Source organism: Aspergillus japonicus (genome assembly GCF_003184785.1).
Source record: "Aspergillus japonicus CBS 114.51 unplaced genomic scaffold BO86scaffold_116, whole genome shotgun sequence".
Taxonomy (NCBI): domain Eukaryota; kingdom Fungi; phylum Ascomycota; class Eurotiomycetes; order Eurotiales; family Aspergillaceae; genus Aspergillus; species Aspergillus japonicus.
In genome coordinates, this window is record NW_020291753.1 from 17,235 (window position 1) to 36,151 (window position 18,917).

General features: G+C 50.9%; 4 protein-coding genes across 4 annotated transcripts; 2 read left to right on the forward strand and 2 right to left on the reverse strand.

The window, feature by feature from the left end:
* Positions 1–1,961: 1,961 nt before the first annotated feature.
* BO86DRAFT_326500 (uncharacterized protein) lies at positions 1,962–3,470 on the forward strand (the record flags this gene model as incomplete). The annotated part of the gene is made up of 3 exons (XM_025668571.1): positions 1,962–2,354; positions 2,418–2,885; positions 2,940–3,470. 3 exons carry the CDS (start codon positions 1,962–1,964, stop codon positions 3,468–3,470), a joined length of 1,392 nt encoding a protein of 463 aa, XP_025522015.1.
* Positions 3,471–4,024: 554 nt separating this feature from the next.
* BO86DRAFT_373472 (condensin subunit BRN1) lies at positions 4,025–7,283 on the reverse strand. The gene is made up of 3 exons (XM_025670382.1): positions 7,025–7,283; positions 6,380–6,965; positions 4,025–6,319 (listed from the first exon to the last, which is right to left on the reverse strand). The coding sequence occupies exons 1-3, from the start codon at positions 7,099–7,101 to the stop codon at positions 4,307–4,309; spliced, it is 2,676 nt and encodes an 891-aa protein (XP_025522016.1). The 5' UTR covers positions 7,102–7,283; the 3' UTR covers positions 4,025–4,306.
* Positions 7,284–7,575: 292 nt separating this feature from the next.
* BO86DRAFT_350076 (sodium/calcium exchanger protein) lies at positions 7,576–10,932 on the forward strand. The gene is made up of 2 exons (XM_025669377.1): positions 7,576–8,023; positions 8,101–10,932. The coding sequence occupies exons 1-2, from the start codon at positions 7,835–7,837 to the stop codon at positions 10,774–10,776; spliced, it is 2,865 nt and encodes a 954-aa protein (XP_025522017.1). The 5' UTR covers positions 7,576–7,834; the 3' UTR covers positions 10,777–10,932.
* A 186-nt stretch (positions 10,933–11,118) lies between these two features.
* On the reverse strand, positions 11,119–18,130 carry pan1 (actin cytoskeleton-regulatory complex protein PAN1; the record flags this gene model as incomplete). The annotated part of the gene is made up of 9 exons (XM_025676891.1): positions 17,609–18,130; positions 17,442–17,500; positions 17,269–17,378; positions 17,010–17,209; positions 15,242–15,828; positions 15,114–15,177; positions 13,002–15,062; positions 12,366–12,908; positions 11,119–12,304 (listed from the first exon to the last, which is right to left on the reverse strand). The coding sequence occupies exons 1-9, from the start codon at positions 17,731–17,733 to the stop codon at positions 11,119–11,121; spliced, it is 4,935 nt and encodes a 1,644-aa protein (XP_025522018.1). The 5' UTR covers positions 17,734–18,130.
* Positions 18,131–18,917: the final 787 nt, after the last annotated feature.

Sequence of the window (18,917 nt, forward strand, 5' to 3'; positions counted from 1 at the left end):
ATCAGTTGAAGAAATACGAGTGAGAGGGAGAGAGTACGGGGAGTACGTGAGTTGAGTGAGTTGGTAAGAAAGAGAGCGGAGGGAAACACGAGCACTGGACAGGGCAGGCTGGAGTGTGGCTAGTACTGTACTGTACTGAGGCTCGGGGGTTAACTACTACGGAGTAGTTATTGGATTGGCCAGATCCAATCAACCTTACGGGCAGCACCACCAATCCAATCTAAAAATACCCTTACCTCGAGGAACTACGGAGACTGGTACTAGGTACGGAGTATCTGACAGACACAGAGGAATGGGAATGAGGCTGTGTTGGTTGAAACACCGAAAAAAAATCATCGTGGCTGGGCAGGTTGCGAAGACCTTGTGCTGACTGGCTAGTACAGGCTGCTGCCCAGTCGTCGCCTGGAGGTCCATTGGGTGGCTGTGCGGTGCCCTCCGACCGCCTACCATTCTGGCTCGAGCTGGACCTGCTGGGCGACCACCTCGAAGGTTACCCCTGCGCAAGTGTACAGTACTGTACTGTACTGTACCCACACATCCTTCAGTAGTTGGAATATCCTGTGGCGTGTTTTGAAGAATAGAGAGGTACTGTACGGAGTACCCTCTGCAGCACTTCTCTTGCAACACTTCTCTGTCAAAGTATTTCACCCCTAAAAGAGGAAGAAAGTGACGATGGATAGAGGCGGAAAAGAGAGGAGAGAAGAAGACGAAAATGAAAAAAAGGAGGAGTTCCGATGATGATGTGATGGAAAAGGATTGACTTGCAGCTGTCCTCGACAAGCTGTCCGAGTCACCTTACTTATACTGGAGTACTGGAGTAGAGTGTGTAGGTAGTCTCGTACAAGTCAAGTACTGACAGGTAACACGTGATGCTCCTTCCCCTTCTCCTCTTTCCCCCCCCCCCGCTTCTCCGGTATAGACTCAACTACGTACAGCCCTGAGTACAGTACGTATGTACTCTTCAACTTGGAAGGTTGAGGTACCTTGTTACCTTCACTACTACTAGTCAGTCCTTCAGGGTACAGATGGCCAGCGGTTCTACAGCTCATTTGATTGGCTGATTGTGAAAGATGGTCAACACCTCAGCATTTCCACCAAGTTCCAAAGTTCAAAATTGGCGCTCGGCAGCACAGTCAGAGCCCGGTCCATGGAGATCCCCCGATTTGATTCGTTCTTCAGGTGATGGAACGTGCATCTGAAGTGACAGCCAGGGCTTCTTCATGGTCTTTGCTCGCGGCGAATCGCGTCCTCCGTCTCCACTGTGACAAGCCAGGTCGACTGCTCTAGTGGTTCACCTTGACTTTCCTGCCCATCCAATCACTAGGTTGTGCTGCACCTTACTGCACCTTGCTGCACCTTGTCGGCGCTTAATTGCTCTCTTCACATACCTCTAATTCATAATGCTATCGGCATGTCCCCCCTCCCTCCCCCTCTCTCCTCGTCAAATGAAGAAGATATTGCTAGGACCCTCTTCATTGATATTCAAAGCGATCATGCCGCCCAGGCCCGGCTTTTCCTACCTCTTCCCTCATCTCTCATAGTTCCTTTTGTATTCGTGTCTGACCTGACTGCCAGCCCAGCTTCAGGGCCCTCATCTTGTACTCGGCCACTCATAACCTTATATTGAACAAACAAGAGAAGGTTATAGAGAATTCGCACTGCCTCCTTTCTGAAGAGAATGTTGTTTTGATCTTTCGCCATTAAAACATATTGTGGATCCGCATGCTCCTTCTTGTATAACTTGCTCAGCTGTTTCAAACCTTCAAACCTGTTCCATCGTCATTGCGACCCAAGGTTGAGAGCTGGCCTCTTCATACCTTCGAGCTCTTGCTACATACGGCCTACTGCAACCCAACCCTATTCACCAGATGTCTATGTCCGGCGAGAGCCAGAAAAGTCTGCCTCAAACTTATGAAGCCGTGTCCCCCATTGATATCGTTCGTGGCCGTAATACTGGCGCAATGTTCCCGCCCAACGTCGCCATTCAGGAGCGCAAGTCTTCCGAATCATCGACTGCTTCACTTAAAGGTTGTCGTGTGACTCGTTTTGCGGAGGCAGAAACCATCCATTCTCCTGCACACGCCGCGGATCTAGAACAGTCGCCATTCGCAGACCCACCGGAGGCCCTACAAACTCCCCCCAATGTGTCCGATTTGGGTTTTGGATATGTCGCTGCGAGTGATCCGGCGCGTCATGCCTCGCATCACGATGTCCCAACCCCGGGCCTCAAGAGCGCACTTAAAGTTCCTGGAACCCCAGGTCGAACCCTCAATCCATTGAGTCCAACCTTTCGGGAAGAGTTCTACGTGGAAAAGCAAGAAAAGGTCACCGAGAAGGAAAATGCCAGAGATCTTGTAAGTCAAAGCTGAAAACTACCTGCCATGGTGACTCTAGATGCTGATTACGGCCTATTGTAGCGCATCAAACTGCGTGTTCGTGTGGCCAAGGTTTTCCTCCGCTTCATCAATTTTGGATGCAGTCTGATAGTCTTGACGATACTGGGCACAACACTGACCGTCTTCCATGCGACAAAGTCGATTCCTGAGCGGAATACCTTCCCACCATGGGAGACTGGCACAAATCCTTGGCCGCAATATCTGCTGCTGGGGGTTTCGTGTATCTCTTTGCTTGCCTGTCTCGCAGTATTCTGGGGCTACTGGAAAGGTGGTCACAAACGTGCGGAGAAGTTTGCCCTATACTATTCGTCAATCACAGTTGGCGTTTTCGTCTTTGATCTGGTGATGTGGATCGTGGCCGCCGCCATATTTCAACACTCCAAGTCCAGTGGGAACAACAAAGATCTCTGGGGGTGGTCTTGCGTTCACAACGAACGAGAGCAGTTATTTCAAGACCAGATTGATTACGCGCTCCTTTGCCGCTTGCAGGTACGCTAACCTCCTTCTCTTAGTGTTGCCTGGCTAACATGATAAATCTGACAGGACTGGGGATTGGTCTGTGCCGTGATCGAGATTGTTTTGGAAATACTGGTCCTCCTGGTCTATGTGGTTGTTGCGTACCGTTTCTGGACCAAGAGAAAGCTGGCAATGTCCATGGACCGCCGCGACCGCGCCAGATCAGATTTGTACATGGCCCAGCTCCGACAGTCTGCGCCGAACACTCCTAGGTTTCCTCCTACGCCTAAGGCGCCTATTGTATCAACTGGCATGCCCCAAGACGCCTTTCCGCAAGATCCCTACTCGGCAGCAGAGAATGGTGAGGTATATGCTACTCAGTTTGCCTACCAGCCTACCGAGACCAAATCCCAAGCACCTTTCCAGCTCAAGCCTCCGCCCATCCGGGTTCAGCATGCGACTCCTCGGCCAGCTCAAGACGAGTTCCCTGCACCGGCTCCGATCCCTACTACTTCAAGTCATCACATGACGGCGGCACCCGGCGAACGTACCTACGAGAATGTACCTATCCCCGAGGCATACAAGAGCCCCATGAGCCCAGGGTTTCCCAGGGGCTGAGTTCGATAGTTGGAGATAATCATGACGAGGGAATGAAACCCACACGCATATGGATTGAACACCGATCATGCTGACCACTAGGTCTGGGAAGCTTTGCTGGAGGCCCCGGTTGTGATCGGGCATCAGCCTGCCCTTACTTTCCCCTTCACCAAGCACCTCCCAATACTTCCATGTCCTGGATCGTCGATTTTATGGGGATATTTGTGTGCACCTCTCCCTCAAACTCTCTTGTTGGTCTTTAACTACCGCTTCCTTTCGAGCCGATCTACTTCAATTGTTTCTGATTCTCTCTTTGTTGATATGTAATTCGAATTGATACCACGCTTGCATGTACCTACAGTGTCGCACCTCATAACCCTGTGTTATTGGAATTGCAGATGTCTAGTCACCGTGAAGCAGCATTGCTGCATTCATGTCCCTAGAGACAGATGTTGGAAGTACTTCAAGCCGACGAACTCAATAAGGCGTATGTGACACCTGGTTCAAAGGGTACGCGGGCATCATGATCAGTTATGTCAACGTTATGGTAAAGAAGGAAGATGTAAGTGTTCATAATCCCGGAATTTCCTAAAATATTTGATGTTTGAAACAAGGAAGACAAGAAAACGCAGCCAATAAGATAGCCGCGAGATGTAAGCTTATTTTTTCATTGAATTATTGCATCGCAAAAACAGCATACCGGTAGAGCCAGCCGGCCCATTTCCGAACGAAAGAATCCTCCATCCAGAACGCCTATGACCACGAGACCCAAGCATGTAACAGAAATAATCAGCATTACCTCATATCGCGGTGATCGGCCTTGTACATGTGGTAGTACTACCGATCAAACTCTCCCTTCATGCATTGCCTTCGTCAAGGATTGCATTTGCATCTTTAGTAACGAAGATCTCTTCCAGCCTTCCAGCACCAAGGCTGCTAGGGCCATCATCATTCTGCAAAACCAAACCTTGTTCATTAGCCAAATGGAGCAGGCAGATGAAACCAAAAGACGTGCTAATGTCGCGTAGCTTCTCCGGGGCGTAAACCGTTTGAAGTGAGTTCATGATTTGTGTGAATCGAAGCGTACTGTCCGCAGAAACATCCTCTTGGCCTTTACCCATTGGTGTAGACGCTGGAATCGGCTGCGCCTCGGTCTCGGGGTGTTGAGGGGTAGCTTCCTCGGTGGCATTGGGTACGGTATCTGCCTCATGGGGTGTATCAAACGAGGATGTTGTTATCAGCCGCTCTCCCATGCCCCTCCACATTTCCTGCTTTAGCCGACGCACATCAACCTTCTTAGCCACTCGAGCATAAGCGACATACTCGGGACGTGCCCGACGACCGCCCTGCGTTACTAGTTGCGATCCAAATCCTCCAGCACCAACTGGCAATGTGGAGCCAGGGACTGACCCCATAATGTTAAGGAGTGCGGGAAGGCCTGATGTTCCCGCAGACTCTCCTACAGATGCACCTGGACCTCCATCCGCGGGCGGGGAAAGCATTTCTCTAGCATCAGCGAATGGGAGGTTTTCGTCATCGTCGTCGTCGAAACCGTTCGGGAATGCAAGGCCATCATCATCCGCGAAGAAGTTGGCGTCATATGCCCCTGGAACACCCTCGTCGGAAGCGGCAACATCCTCCGGTTTGTGATTTGCCCAGAATGCCTCGTCCATTTCCCCATTGCCCGAGTTTTGATCATGTCGCCGGTGGTTAAATCGCTTTGAAACCGTGAATCTCTTGGATCCCAACCTCGCTTTTGGCTTGAGAAAGAGGCGAAGCAACTGTCGTGAATTGAAGTGCTTGTCATCCGGAAGAAGGTTACGACCCTTTATTTTCCATTGTGTTTTAGGCAGAGATATTGTGGAATTCGAGCTGGCGGGCATATAGATCAGTTCCCCGATAGTGGTATCAAGTGGTGTAGAGAAATCAATCTCGAAAGGTTCCTTTTCCCTACGTTGCTTCGGCGCGACGTTGGCGTTACTTGCAGCGGCATGCTCCTTAATCCGGCGAATCTTCCAATGCTCCGGCCCTGCCCAGTTCTTCTGTAGGGCATTGTCGAAGTAGCTGAGAATGTTTTCATGATCCCTGTTGTCTGGCTGGTGGGTCAAAGAGATAGCATAGGCATCACCATCATCGCGGTCCATATCTTCGCCATCTGCATTATCCTCGCCTTCTCGATCAACACGATGCACTTTCAGCATGGGCTCCAAAGCAGCTTCACGAGCCCAGACCTCACCACCCTCACCAAAGCCAGCATCTCCGCCTAGATCGAAGCCAGCCAGCGTGCCATCATCATCGTCGTCGTCGTCGAACCCGACTGCGTTGTCATCATCCAGCATGATACCAGATGCATCATTCACGGGACCCGCCTCCTCTTGGCCTCTCTCATGCCGCCAGTCATCGGATGCCTTCAAGAAAGGGATGTCTAACGAGCCGCTTGGATCGCCGAGATCAAAGTTCTTCAGTGAGGGACAAATGTCCTGATTGTCCACGAGGTCCAAGTTTGGGAAAAACCGTTCCGCCAGGGGAGCCATATCTATCTCCATATTGTCCTCAAACATGTTGTCTGCTGTTTTTCTGGCCGAAGACGGTGATGATGGTAGTTCTGGTTCCTGTGATTCCGCCTCCTGATCGTCTGCATCCTTTGAACTTGCTTCAGCTGCCGCGGCCGCATCATCACTGCTATCAAACACTATGCGTCCCTGCCCATCAATAGATAGGTGATTCAGAAGTAGCCCTTTGGCACCACCTTCATCAAAATCAGCGGAGGCCTTCTTGAACAATGGGTCAACTGAGAATTCGAGCTCAAATTTTTTCAATTGGAGCGAGGAGAAGGATGGTGCTAATGTAGCTTCGTGTGATCGCTGTGCCTTCGCCAGGGTTAACAACTGTTAAGAAGATCGAGGATAGAGTTTTGAGGGCAAACGAACCTTTCTCCTTGATTTTCGAGCGGCACCTTCTTCTCCGTCCTCGTCCTCGTCTGCCCCATCTTCATCGCCGCCCTCGGCTCCGGTCTCGCGAGCTCTCTTGTCGCGACTGTCGGCTAAGCCACTTAGTAGTTTGCCTGTCTCCGTCGCCACGCTATCTACTCTGCTAGTGTAGATCTTGACGCAACCATCCAGCGTGCAACTAGCCTTTTGAAAGTTGACACCATCGCCCTCCTTGAGTAATGACATATCATGGAAGTAGTCAATCAGTGCGAAGTTCCAGGAGTTGTTAGCATTGATTTTGTTGTCGGTGGCCATTTTCATCCATTCTTCAAAGTTGGCCAAGATTGGTACGCGCTTCATCGGTGTCACTGCCCTGCGTCCACCCACATCACTTTCTCGCCCTCGATACCCCGAGCCTCGAGGGGTGGCGGGGCTCATGCTGGCACTATGGTCGTGTCCAGGATGTCGTCGAGGCGGCATAGGCGTCTTGACAGCAGCCTTGATTTGGTCCATGTGGCGGTCATATCGAGCTTGGCGCGCCTCCATGCGCGCTGCTTTCTCTCCCATGTCGTCGTTGAGTGGTATCCTAAGACTGTCCGTCAGTACTTCCCACCAAGATAAGTACGGAGTCATAGCCGTGCACACCTCATGGGTGAGTTTTTGAGAGGGGTGGATGCGCCACCATTGGAGCGACGGTGCTTGGAATTAGCCACGCGCGGCATTGTGCAGAGGGGGTCTCTGTTGGTGGGGGAGGGGATTCCAGTAAGACGGCGGAAATCAAATAAGTACAGAGCCCAACGGGAGCCAGTTCTGAGTTAAAAGTCAGACGAGCCAGATAGCCGGCATCAGGTACCACGAGCCCGTAGGAAACGGTGGTGGTGGTGTGTGGTGATTATCGTTTTGACCCAGTCAACCCTCCATCTGGGACGAAACAAACAATCAACAAAACATCCGCCCCGCCACAGTAACCACTACCGCAATTTCCCCGCTTGCTGAGTCAGCTCTAGTGTGGCTATTTAGTTACACAGTACTAGCTATAACTAGTTAGTACACGTACTCCATACTGTACTGTACTGTACTGTACAATACTGTACAATACTCATATCTGCACCGCCTCCTAGCGTGACATCAGTGGCTGGTGCTCTCTATATGTAGGTAGTAGTAGTTAAGTTACTTTTACTACCGCTTGCTGGTGTCTGTCACTCTGTCTAATCTATCCTTCCTCCACCTGCTCTTCCCCCTTCTCTATCTACCTCCTTCATTTTATCTTCGGCCCATTCATTTGCGCGACACCAATATCCTCCGTCTCCATCTTTCAGGCCTTCCCGGCTTTGTTCATCGCTTCCTTTTTGCCGCAGCTGGATGGTGCTCACCTTGTTTCGCAGCAGCCACGTGCTTATCCGGGTGTGTGGATCGTGACGGCCTATCGCCCAGGATGCCGCGATATCTCTCAAAATGCTATCAAGACTGATTTCTCGCCACGACCGAATCTCTCGGCAAAGGCGCTTCTCTGTTCGGCCATTTTTCTGGTCCATCATACTTCTAACATCTCTCGGTCTCTCTAGTTGGACTTTGCGACGGCTCACGCATGAACCTGCCGTTCCCGACCTATGGCGGCTTCGCCAGCGAGACAACACAGTGGAGGTACGTATCTCTTCCCAAGTCTCGGGTAGTAGTCTGAATGAAGTACGGAGTTCTGACCTCCTTTACGCCTTATCCAGTGTCGCTTAGTCCGTCAAGTCCAGGACCAGTGCTCTTTCATCAGGACAAACTGCCCGGATGATCAAGATGGACTCATATCCTACCTTGAGCTCTATTATTGCACCTTAGCGAATGCGAAGCCTTTGGCGCTCACAGTCATCATATCATGGCTGTCCCTATTGTTCAGTACTATCGGCATTGCTGCCAGTGATTTTCTCTGCATTGACCTGAGCACACTGGCCAGTGTTCTCGGTTTGAGTGAAAGCCTCACAGGCGTCACCTTCCTTGCCTTTGGCAACGGAAGCCCTGACGTGTTTTCCACGTTTGCTGCCATGCGATCAAACAGTGGCAGTCTGGCTATCGGGGAGCTTCTCGGCGCAGCAAGCTTCATAACATCCGTGGTTGCTGGCTCGATGGCGCTGGTCCGCCCATTCAAGGTCGCGCGGAGGAGTTTCGTTCGAGACGTAGGGTACTTTGTTGTGGCTGTGAGTTTCAGTATGTTCCTACTTGCTGACGGACGCCTGCATGTCTGGGAGTCAGCCACAATGGTAGCTCTATACTGTTTTTATGTGGTGCTTGTTGTAACATGGCACTGGTATATCCTACGACGGCGCCGAGCCTACGAGCGAAACCTAGCAGCACGGTCGCACTTCCACATACCTGAAAATCAAGAGCTCGACATTGAAGAGATCGAGGACGATGATCCTGGGATAACCTCGGAGTCTACGAGTCTCCTTCACGGCGAAGATTTCAACGCGCTGGAAAGGTCCGATGCTGGGATTTGGCAAGAAGGAGAAGAAGACGATGAAACCCGCAACCGTTACCTGGCTGAAATACGGGACAACATGCGTGTCTTCCGCCCAATTGCCCGCCGACGCAATACTCTAAATCCCATCCGGCCAAGCCTCGTGGGTGCGCTAGAATTCCAGTCCATTCTTACGTCTCTCCAGAAATCGAGGAATCTTCACTCAGATGCCCCACCCGTCAACCTTGACCAATATTCAGACAATGAGGAAATGGCCACGCCATATGTGTATTCGGACAACGTCTCCGTTGCATCTCATCCACATGCTAGTCGACCCTTGACCAGCGATCGCTTGCATCCTAATCAAGCACGTGTTCCGACTCGGGCTCGAGCCGTATCTGCCAACGCTGCAGTGGACCTAAATTTGGATACAAGCATATTAGAGTCTAACTCCCGAAAACCCTTCCTGACTGTCAGCCAACCCTCGGTCAACAGTCAAGCAATGGGCGGCACACATCAGCCGGATTGTCTAACCCAGAGTCCAAGCCTCCTTGCTCCTCCGGAATCGTTCCACTTACCCACGTATCAATCATCACACTCACATCCCAGTTCTCCGCTGCCGATATCCCCTAAGGGTACAGCCTTATCTGCGGATGCCCATCTTGATAGCCCAACTAGCCCTTTCCCACCTCTTCTGGATGGAATGGGTCCAGTGTCTTCAAGGGCACCGAGCATTCGCTTGCCGCCTGCTACAAGTCCCACTGAACCACTCTACTTTCAGGACGGTGTTGAGGTCAATGGGGACAACCAGATCAAAACGTCGGCAACATCTTGGGCTACGTCTTGGTCCAGCTTTCGGTCAATCATTGCGATACTTTTCCCTACAATGGTCGGATGGAAATCTAAATCTATCTGGGAGCGACTTTTAGGCGTCATTGCAGCTCCTAGTGTGTTTCTGTTGACAATCACACTCCCTGTCATTGAGGCAGCACAGCCAAGCCCCGATGCTGCTGGTTTTTCCGTCGTCATAACACCTGCAGATACTGTCAACGACCCTGCACCCTTGGTAGCTTTACCGGAAGACAGCCCACTTCTACATGCCCTTGATCATGAACCCAGAGCCGAAGATGCCATTCATTCAAGCCGGAAATCTCAGTGTGCACCACCGCGATTACGTCTTGATTCTGAAATCCCTGTCATTGAAGAAGGCACGGGTTCGTGTACAACTGCCACGAAAGAGTGGTGCTCTTGGCTGGTCTGGGTTCAGCTTTTCACGGGTCCTTTCTTTGTGGCTCTGATTACTTGGACAGCCATGGATCCCGATTTGAAGCTTCGCAGTCTACTATTACCGTTCTTGATCTCACTACTCTTTTCGCTGGTATGTTGTACGACCCTTTTAATCAGCACGCGGCACTGTTCGGCTTCGCAGCCTCCAAAAGAGTGGCGACCTTTTCTAGCACTGTTAGGGTTTGTCGTCGCTATCTTCTGGATTGCGACAATAGCCACAGAAGTGGTCAACCTCCTCAAGACCTTAGGTGTTATCTTGAACATCAGTGATTCTCTTCTAGGACTCACGGTTTTCGCCGTGGGCAACTCACTAGGTGACCTTGTTGCAGATATCACTGTTGCGCGCCTGGGCTATCCCGTCATGGCACTAAGTGCCTGCTTTGGGGGGCCCATGCTAAATATTCTTCTTGGAATTGGCTTGGGGGGTCTATACATGACTGTGAATGCGAGGTCAGGAACAATCGAAGCGCACGGAGCCTCTTACGAAATTGAGGTCTCGAAAGTACTTGTCATCAGTGGCGCTACCTTATTGATTACTCTGCTCGGGCTATTGATTGTAGTTCCGTTGAATGGCTGGAGGATGGACCGGAAGATTGGCTGGGGCCTTGTGGTCTTATGGGGTATCAGTACACTAGGCAACGTTGTCGCTGAAATTCTTAGTTGAAGTTTGCAAGTGTTTTGGGAGCTATCTTCAAAAATGGTTCGCAGGAATATTACATTCCTTCAGTGGCTTTTGGGGAGGGGCTTGTTGGTTTTATCTGTCATTTATACACTATATATAGATTAGGATATATATCGAAAGGGTATATTTTATTCACACCAATGTTCTGTTAGGTTTTGTTTTTGACTGTTTTGAGGGTTTCCCCTCGTGCTCTTTTTACGTAGTCATCTGAAACAGTAACGTCAATTCGAGGTGAGGTTCAAGGCGCATCTTCGAGTACATTCTCAACATCCAAAGTGGTAAAGCTCTTCAAACAAACATTTCAAGGATAAGTAGATCGCGTTCTTAGTCTAAAACACGACCTGCGGTAGAACTGATGCTTCGGTCATTGGTCTGCACTTTCCTGAGCCCTTTACCTGCCTGGATGGAGGCTAGCAAAGCACCTCGGTCCATTGCACCCGCTGGTGCCGATGGGGGTGCAGGTGGCGGAGGGATACCCGGAGGTGGAGCAGGAGGGGCCATGCCGGGTGCAGGAGGCGGTGGCGGCGGCGGCGGCGGCGGCGGCGGAGCAGCAGGCTCGACGCTCAAAACAGGCAGCGGGGGAGGGGGAGGGGGTGGTGGAGGTGGCGAGGGCTCTCCCTCAGTTCCAGAAACCGTATCTTCTTTCTCAGCGGATGGCACTTGTGGTCCTATCGGGATATCTGGTACAGAAATGGACGATTTCGACGAAGGCTTGTCATCCATGGCACTCAAGGGCCGCGGAGGAGCCATAGTACCGAATAAGATACTGGCGAGCTGCTTCGCACTGCCACCTCCAGGGCGTTCGTCATCGTCGTCATCAGAGGAATCGAAGTCTGACCCTGCTGCAGACCAGTCATCGTCTGCCTCAGGACGGACACGCGATTTGCGTTCCAAAGGTCCAGGAGCAGCGAAAGTCGGTTTGATGCTCTCCTGTTGTTGCGCTAATCGATGGAAAGGGTTCGTGGACTGGGAATCGGCTTTTGAAGGCACGCTTGTTGTGGGATGAGAAACCGGCTGAGAAGCAGCAGGAATTTCTGGACCCTGACCAATTTTCTTGAAGTAGGGATTCTTGGATTCAGCCTCGGGGCTGAGATTACCCGCGCAGGACTGGCCGGGACTGACGACGGAATCTGCTGGCGGCGCTGAGATTGTGCTGGAGGCTGGAAGCGCAGTGGTTAGTTCCGCGGGAAAGACTTGACTTTGAGTCGGTGTGGCATCCCGAGCAACGACATCTTCGGGGCCTTCCTCATCTGAAGAACTTTCCTGCTCAAGGCCTTCCAACTCCAATTGAAGCTGTCGCTCTCTTTCTCGTGCCATTTCAAGCTCAGCACGCTGAGCTGCAAGTCTTGCTTCCTGCTCCTTTGCCGCGCGAATTGCATCTTCCTTTCTTCGTTTCTCTTCCTGCTTCTTTATCTTGCCTTGCATAACCTGCTCCTGAAGTGCAGCAAGGCGCGCTTCCTGTGCCTCTTTCTCCTTCATCAACTCCTTCTCACGCAGTTCGGCCTCAGACCTAGAGTAGGTGTCTATGTTAGTCAAATGATTATAGAAATCGGCTCGCAATGGGGGCATACTCTAAGCGCATAGTCTCTTCTTCCAGTGCACGCTGCTCCACTTTGATGGCTTGTTCACGATTCGACTGTTCTGTTTCGGCTACTGCATTGGCAGCTTTCTTCGCATCAACCTGGTCCGCACTGTCGGTGCGGACTCTCCTCGAAGGTGGTGCTGGTGGAGGCTTCTTGCCAGCTGGTTTGGAATTTATCACGGGTCCTCGTTGCTCTTCAGCCAGACGTCGCTGTCTCTCTTGTTCCCGCTTGGCATCTTCCTCTTCGGCTCGCCTTAACCGTTCTTCTCGTTCCCTCTTCTCTCGCTCCTGACGCTGGGCAAGAGTTTCAATGGCGTCATTTTGAGGCTTCAGGCCGGCGGCTGCCATTCGCTCAGCAATGCGTTTTTGTGCACGCTCCCTGGCAGCCGCCACCCGATCCTCATGTGTAGAGCCAGGCAATGATCCCATAGAGCCTGTGGAGACGGGGGAGGAGCGTACGGCAGGTACGTTCGGGGACAATCTATCGTCATCATATTGGCGCTGGTCTTTGCCAGTAGCTGGCCCAGATTGTCTAGATGCGAATGTCAGTCAAAGAGATCGTTCCCCGGGCTATCAGGCTGCGTCCGATATCGTGTTCATGGGGGGCATAGGGGGGGCGTCTTACTCATCCTTACGAATATGGGCAGTGCGGCTACCGCGTTTCAAGTCGTAAATCAAGTCCCGAATAACATCTTCCACACCCAAGGCATCTTCCCAACGTCTTCTTTCGTGCTCACGTGTGGAACTCTCGCCACCGTCTTTGAGGCTGTCTTCAAGACTATGTGCGAATTCTTTCACGCTAACTTCTACATCGCGAGTCATCGTCTCATTTTTCTCCCGCTCAGCCTTCACTTTGGCAGCTTCGGCTTCGAGGCGACGAGCAGCAGCTCCATCATCATCCTGGGAAGGCGGGGTAGGCCTTCCAGCGAGTTCGGCAGCGCGGGCCTGCATCCTCGCACGCGCCCGTGCCTTTATGCGATCAGCCTCAGTCACAGCACCCCCGGGCCCTGTGCCAACGATGTTAGAGGCACTGTTAGGATGATCCTTGGCATCCTTGAGGCGAAATAGCTCTAATCTAGCTTCTGCAATCTCTCGTTCGATGCGCCTCACCTCCGATGCAATTTGCGGAACTAGGTCCTCAAAAGCCTGTAGCTGACGGCGTAGCGACCGCCGCTCTGCGCCAGAATCAAGGTTGCGCAAGAAAGCATCTGGGTGGGTGTCAATGTCATCTTGCACACGTCGAATGCGACCCATCAGGCTTTCCGCCTCTCTCCGGTCTCGCCGATCTAAAGCATCATCCTCCTCGGCCTGATTCTCGTCCTGAAAGTCCACCGCATCGAGCATTATCTGCGCCTCGCGCAACTTCTTCTTCAATTGTTCGATAGAAAATTCCTCTTCAGGTGCCTGTGAAGTAGCAGGGGACGGTGTCCGACCACTGTTACCTACACGACGACGAGCGCTGGAGCGATAACCGGCAGCTGCCTCGTCGTTGTTCTTGAACAAAGTGGCATCTTTACGGCCGGCTCCCGGAGAAGCTGAACCGCCACGGAATGAATGCTCTTTCAGATAGCTAACACCGGTCTTCTGCGGCTGTAGAAACGCGCCTGAAGCTTTCCGTGTTTCTGCATCCTGTGAAAGCATAGACTTTATTGTGCCAATAGAATCATTCAAGTTCCTGGTTGATGGGGGAACAAGCTCCGGTGGTAGGCGGCTAGGCACTGGATACCCATTGAGCTTCCTATAGATTAGATGCATCGCAACAGCGAATTCGTCCATGTTAAGACGCCCTCTATTGTGAGGATCTGCCAGCGTCCAAATCCGCTCTAAGTCTTTCCTGTCTAAGCCGCTTTGGCCCATAATCTCGATCGCAGTATCACCGCCAATGAAGCCTTTGCGAAACCCATCCCATGCTCGGAACAGATCATCATAAATCTTTTTCTCCTCTTTTGTGATAGCCCACGGAATGCGAGCGTTGCCCGAAAGACCAGCAGCGGAAAAGCCTCCTTCGCGTCCTGGTTGCGGCATGAGTTGTTGCTTGAGAGCTTCAATATTAGGCAACCCCGACGACGGGGCATTGACGAAGCCCCATTGTCCGGGAACACCGGTAGGCTGCGCAACTAACCCAAGGGCGGCCCCGGTTTGTGAAGGACTAAGGCTGTACCCGGGACCGGTAGGCATCGGTGGAATAGGAGGGCGATGCCCGCTATAACCCGTGGGTTGCGGGTTAGGCATGAAACCTGTTGGCTGGGGCCGCAAATCTTGCTGCCGAGATTGCCCAGGTAGACCTGTGATTTGCGAAGGAAGAGAGCCTTGGCCTGAAAACGATGACTGATTTTGCTGGAAGCCGCTCGTTTGAGGGAAGCCCGTGTGCTGCGCCGCGAGCTGAGTCAAAAGCTGGGCGTTGGTAGGTTGCTGAGGCTGGGGCTGCTTTGGAGCTGAAGGGATAGCTTGATTTTCCATTATTGGGCCATCAAAGTTAGGGACATTTGTCCTCGCGACGGGCTCCGGTTGTGTATCCGGGACTTGGAAAGAGATTATGTCAACCATGCTAGATACCTCGTTCTTGATTTTCTCGGGAAGGGCCTCCGGGAGATCCCTGCCCGTGATCCGGAGGTTGCATAGGTACATTGCCAAAGCGAACTCGGGGAAAAACAACTGCCCTGATTTGGTAGAATCAGATAGAACCCTGTAATCATTAGCAACATCCTGATACTGGAGACGGAGCTTGGCAGCTCACCAGATCTTGGATAGATCACTTCCCGAAAGATTCGACCGTAGTAGGAGCTCCTTGGCTTTCTCTCCTGTGAGAAGGTATTAGTAACCATGCGAGGTAAGGCTCTCCTAAGGTCGATCCGGATGACTGACCACTCATGGTGTGATTATTCCCCACGGCAGATTTGAAGAGCTGTTCAAATTTGGCCTGGTCCTGCGCCGTGATGAATGACAGCCTGATATTGGGAATCTTATTCCCGGCTGACTTAGGCGGCGGCGGCGGCGCCATACCAGAACTGCCCTGAAATGAGTCTGCCATTTCCGTTGACGTCCTAGGAGCAGGTCGAACAGTGAGACCTGTATTCGATGGGACTTGGAACTGCGCAGTCTGCGGCTGGGGGGAAAGCCCCGTGTATTGTGGTTGCTGAGCTGAAACCTGATAACCATTCTGAAGCGATTGTGATAATGCTCCAGGGTAACCAGTAAATTGAGGCTGCAGCTGCCCGGTGGGGAATCCCGTAGATTGAGGCTGTAGCTGTGAGCCTCCTAGCCCGACCAGCTGAGGCCCATAGCCGGTTGGCTGAGGAAGGAAGCCAGTTTGTTGTTGTTGTTGTTGTTGCTGTGGTTGGCCGGAAGGAAATGGCGAGTAGGGGGTTTGTTGCTGCTGCTGCTGCTGCTGCTGCTGCTGCTGCGGCTGCGGCTGCGGCTGCGGCACGAAAGGGGGTTGGCCGGGACGAGCGCTGTTGGCGCCCAGGAAAGAACTCGACGAAGAATACATTAGCAAACGCACGGTTGCATTTACTGAAGAAAAGGAAAGAGAAACAAGCTCAAGAATAGGTAGATGATGAAGAGCGCAGAATAGGAGAAGAAAAGGTAAAACAACAGAAGAAGAGCCGGCCGCGCGAACAGGAGAGGCAATAGGGAGGCGGGGAAGGCAATGAGAAAGGGAACTGGGAAGGGGAGCTGCCGGTGCATCGGTCAGTGACGCTGACGGGGGTTGACAACTTACATAATCAGGGACGGTAAGATATAACTCCGTAGTTAACTAAAGTCGAATAGTTAAGCAAACCCGGTCCGAAGGTAACTTATGTACAGTACCTATGTATTGTTACATATATCAAGATCAACTTTGGGAACCTTGATTGATCTTGAATATATCGAGTTGCTTGTTGGCTCTTAAACAGCGATATAGGACAAAATTCTACCAAACAAAGATTTCCATCACGAAACAGAATTCTAAACAATAAATAAACAATAAAGATAGTGGGAAACACCAAGCTTCTATGAATCTAGTACCTACTATGTTACGATTAAGATTGCCATTATGAATCATAGCTCTTGGTAGATCTAATATTATAGACTCTACAAGGCGGCTTGCTGATTTACCTGGCTGGTTTCAGCTAACGATATTGTTACCTATCACCACTTGCAAGTTAAGCAACTGCTATTATACAAGTACCTACTTAAGCTTGAGTAGGTTGATCAACTACTGTTACTCTATGCACTAGTACTTAGTCACTACTGACAAGTGCCTGATTAGGCTTAGCCAGCGCCCAGCCACCTAGAAGATTAGTAGTTCAAAAATGTAGATAAGTTACGTGTACACTTTTTGACCCTGCTGTTAGAATAGAACGAAACCCCAGAACGCCTAAGGCAACACATCAAGCGAGTCATCAATTAATCATATGTGAAACAAGAGAAGTAAAAACAGCAGTAAAAGCACTCCGGTCCTGATGACAGATAAATAGATGCGTGCGCGTTTCGACCTGTCCATGTGAACAGAGCCAAGTTGAAAACAGCGGGATATTAGCAACAAAGGGTATGATGGTAACAGAAACATGTCCGGCTGCGTAAGTTTAGAGATCCAGCACGTCAGGAATCGCGTAGCAAGTTTATTCTGCGGACAGCAGCGGATAGTGACTATTGTCCATCCTGACCACCGTTCTGCTGTTGAGTGGCCCCCACCATCTTACGGAGCTCATACTCTTTAGTGAATTCTCGGGAGAGAATACCCAGGTCACGCACGAGCTCATGGCAAGCGGTAATGACAGCTTCTTTGGGAGTGATCTCGCCATCTGTCTGTACGCGTAGCAGAAACTGCGGCACAAGCGGATGAGGCACCTATGTACTTCTTGTCAAAATCCATCCTGGCCAGTAATTATCACTGTGAAAGGGCATACCTTATACGCAGCAAAGAGGACGTGAGAGCTCTGTAGCAGGCGAGAACGGATCAAATTCCCTAGAGTGTGATCCTCTTTGTTGAAGGTGAAGATAGCGGAAGAGGGGATGCCTGGTCAAAATCAGAAAGTTTGTCTCATTTACCGGGCAAGGCCGAAAAGGATGAGTGACGCACGAGTATCTATCTCCATCTCGACTTTGCTTTCGCCACTGGCGAGCACAAAGGACTCGTAGCTGGTTGAGAAATAGGTCAGTAGATGGACCGTAACCGTCACTTGCGATGAGCCAACGGATCGAATGAACACAAGGGCACAACAACACTGTCGATCGGACGGAGCCGACCTTTGCTGCTGGTCATGAGACACATTGATCGTAGACTGACAGCCTACTCGAGGCCCGCCGTTGCCATGTCTCCAACGAGCATAGGCTGTCTCCGGCGGCAGGAGATATTCCTTGCTCGGACTCATGGCTGCAGCCGTCTAACGTGACAATGACTCGGAGCAGGCAGTAATGGCTCGGTGATGGGAGATGTACAAAAGAACGAATCAAGATGGAGAAATAGGAGCAGCAAACACCAACCAGTGTGACGGGGAATTTATGGGGAAAGGGTGGAATGAACGAGAGCAATTGCCATGCAAAATCTCCAAGGTTGGAGTCAATCGATAAATGACAAAAACTCGGAGCGCAGAGAGCTCGTACAGCTGCATCCATGTACACGTCCTTGATTTGAAACGATGGATACTGATATGAACAGAAGGAAGAGCCATGCTTCTAACTAAGAATAATTCTTACCGATCTGGGGCGTTCATCTTGTATTTGGAGTTCAGATATCCAGACGAAGGAAGGGAATGCAAGAGAACCGAGATAGTCTCGATCCCAACACAGCAGTTAGCAGTACAAGACTCAAGTAAGTAAGTATAGAGTAAGCAGAGAGATGAAGCTGAAGCTGAAGCCAACCCTCTTCCGCTGTATCTTCTTTGTCCCTTAAGGATGGGAGAGGAAGGATAATGAGATAATGAGGCCTTAGCGGTTGGACCGTAGGTAAGTTATGATATAGAAGTAATACAGGGCTCACTTCATCAAGATAAGAAATGCAGCTTTCCGCTGCTTAAGCTGAAGAAGGGCTCTGAAATAACAGTAGGCTTTCAGGAGATTGTTGTAGATGCAAGCAATTTCGGATAATGCTTTGGTAACGTCAGAAGAATCTCGGAATAAAAGCACGTGATCAGCAGTCACTCGGCTATCAGTTCCCCTTTACGACCAGCCACCATTGACTATATAGTACCTGAATGTTTTTGCACATATTTTTATTCCTGCACAAGATGAAAGGCTAACATTATCGCGTTTACAGACAGGCTCCAGGATGAATAGACTGGGTGGATGATGTCTGCCTTCCTACATATGTTAAAAATTTTGCTCCCAGCTCGAGCCATACTAGTAGGATTTTCTATACCGCGTCGCTATCTTCTACCCAAGTGAAAGAGACCGAGGACGTACGATTATTTTATGAATATCGGGTACATATTGATTAATTACAGGTTCAAGAAGATACATGCGACATGTAGATGAATTCAAAACATCACAACCCGCACTGGGCTAAAAAATCGACAAGCCATTAGAACGCCAATCATGAGCCCTTATCCAGCTCCGT

What these genes read in the sequence shown, in the direction of transcription:
- BO86DRAFT_373472 (XM_025670382.1), bottom strand. Translation starts at nt 7,101, where the DNA reads ATGCCGCGCGTGGCTAATTCCAAGCACCGTCGCTCCAATGGTGGCGCA. An exon ending in CTCAAAAACTCACCCATGAG is followed by an intron (nt 6,966 to 7,024) that starts GTGTGCACGGCT and finishes GGACAGTCTTAG; the next exon opens with GATACCACTCAACGACGACA. An exon ending in CTCGAAAATCAAGGAGAAAG is followed by an intron (nt 6,320 to 6,379) that starts GTTCGTTTGCCC and finishes ACCCTGGCGAAG; the next exon opens with GCACAGCGATCACACGAAGC.
- BO86DRAFT_350076 (XM_025669377.1), top strand. Translation starts at nt 7,835, where the DNA reads ATGCTATCAAGACTGATTTCTCGCCACGACCGAATCTCTCGGCAAAGG. An exon ending in AGCGAGACAACACAGTGGAG is followed by an intron (nt 8,024 to 8,100) that starts GTACGTATCTCT and finishes CGCCTTATCCAG; the next exon opens with TGTCGCTTAGTCCGTCAAGT.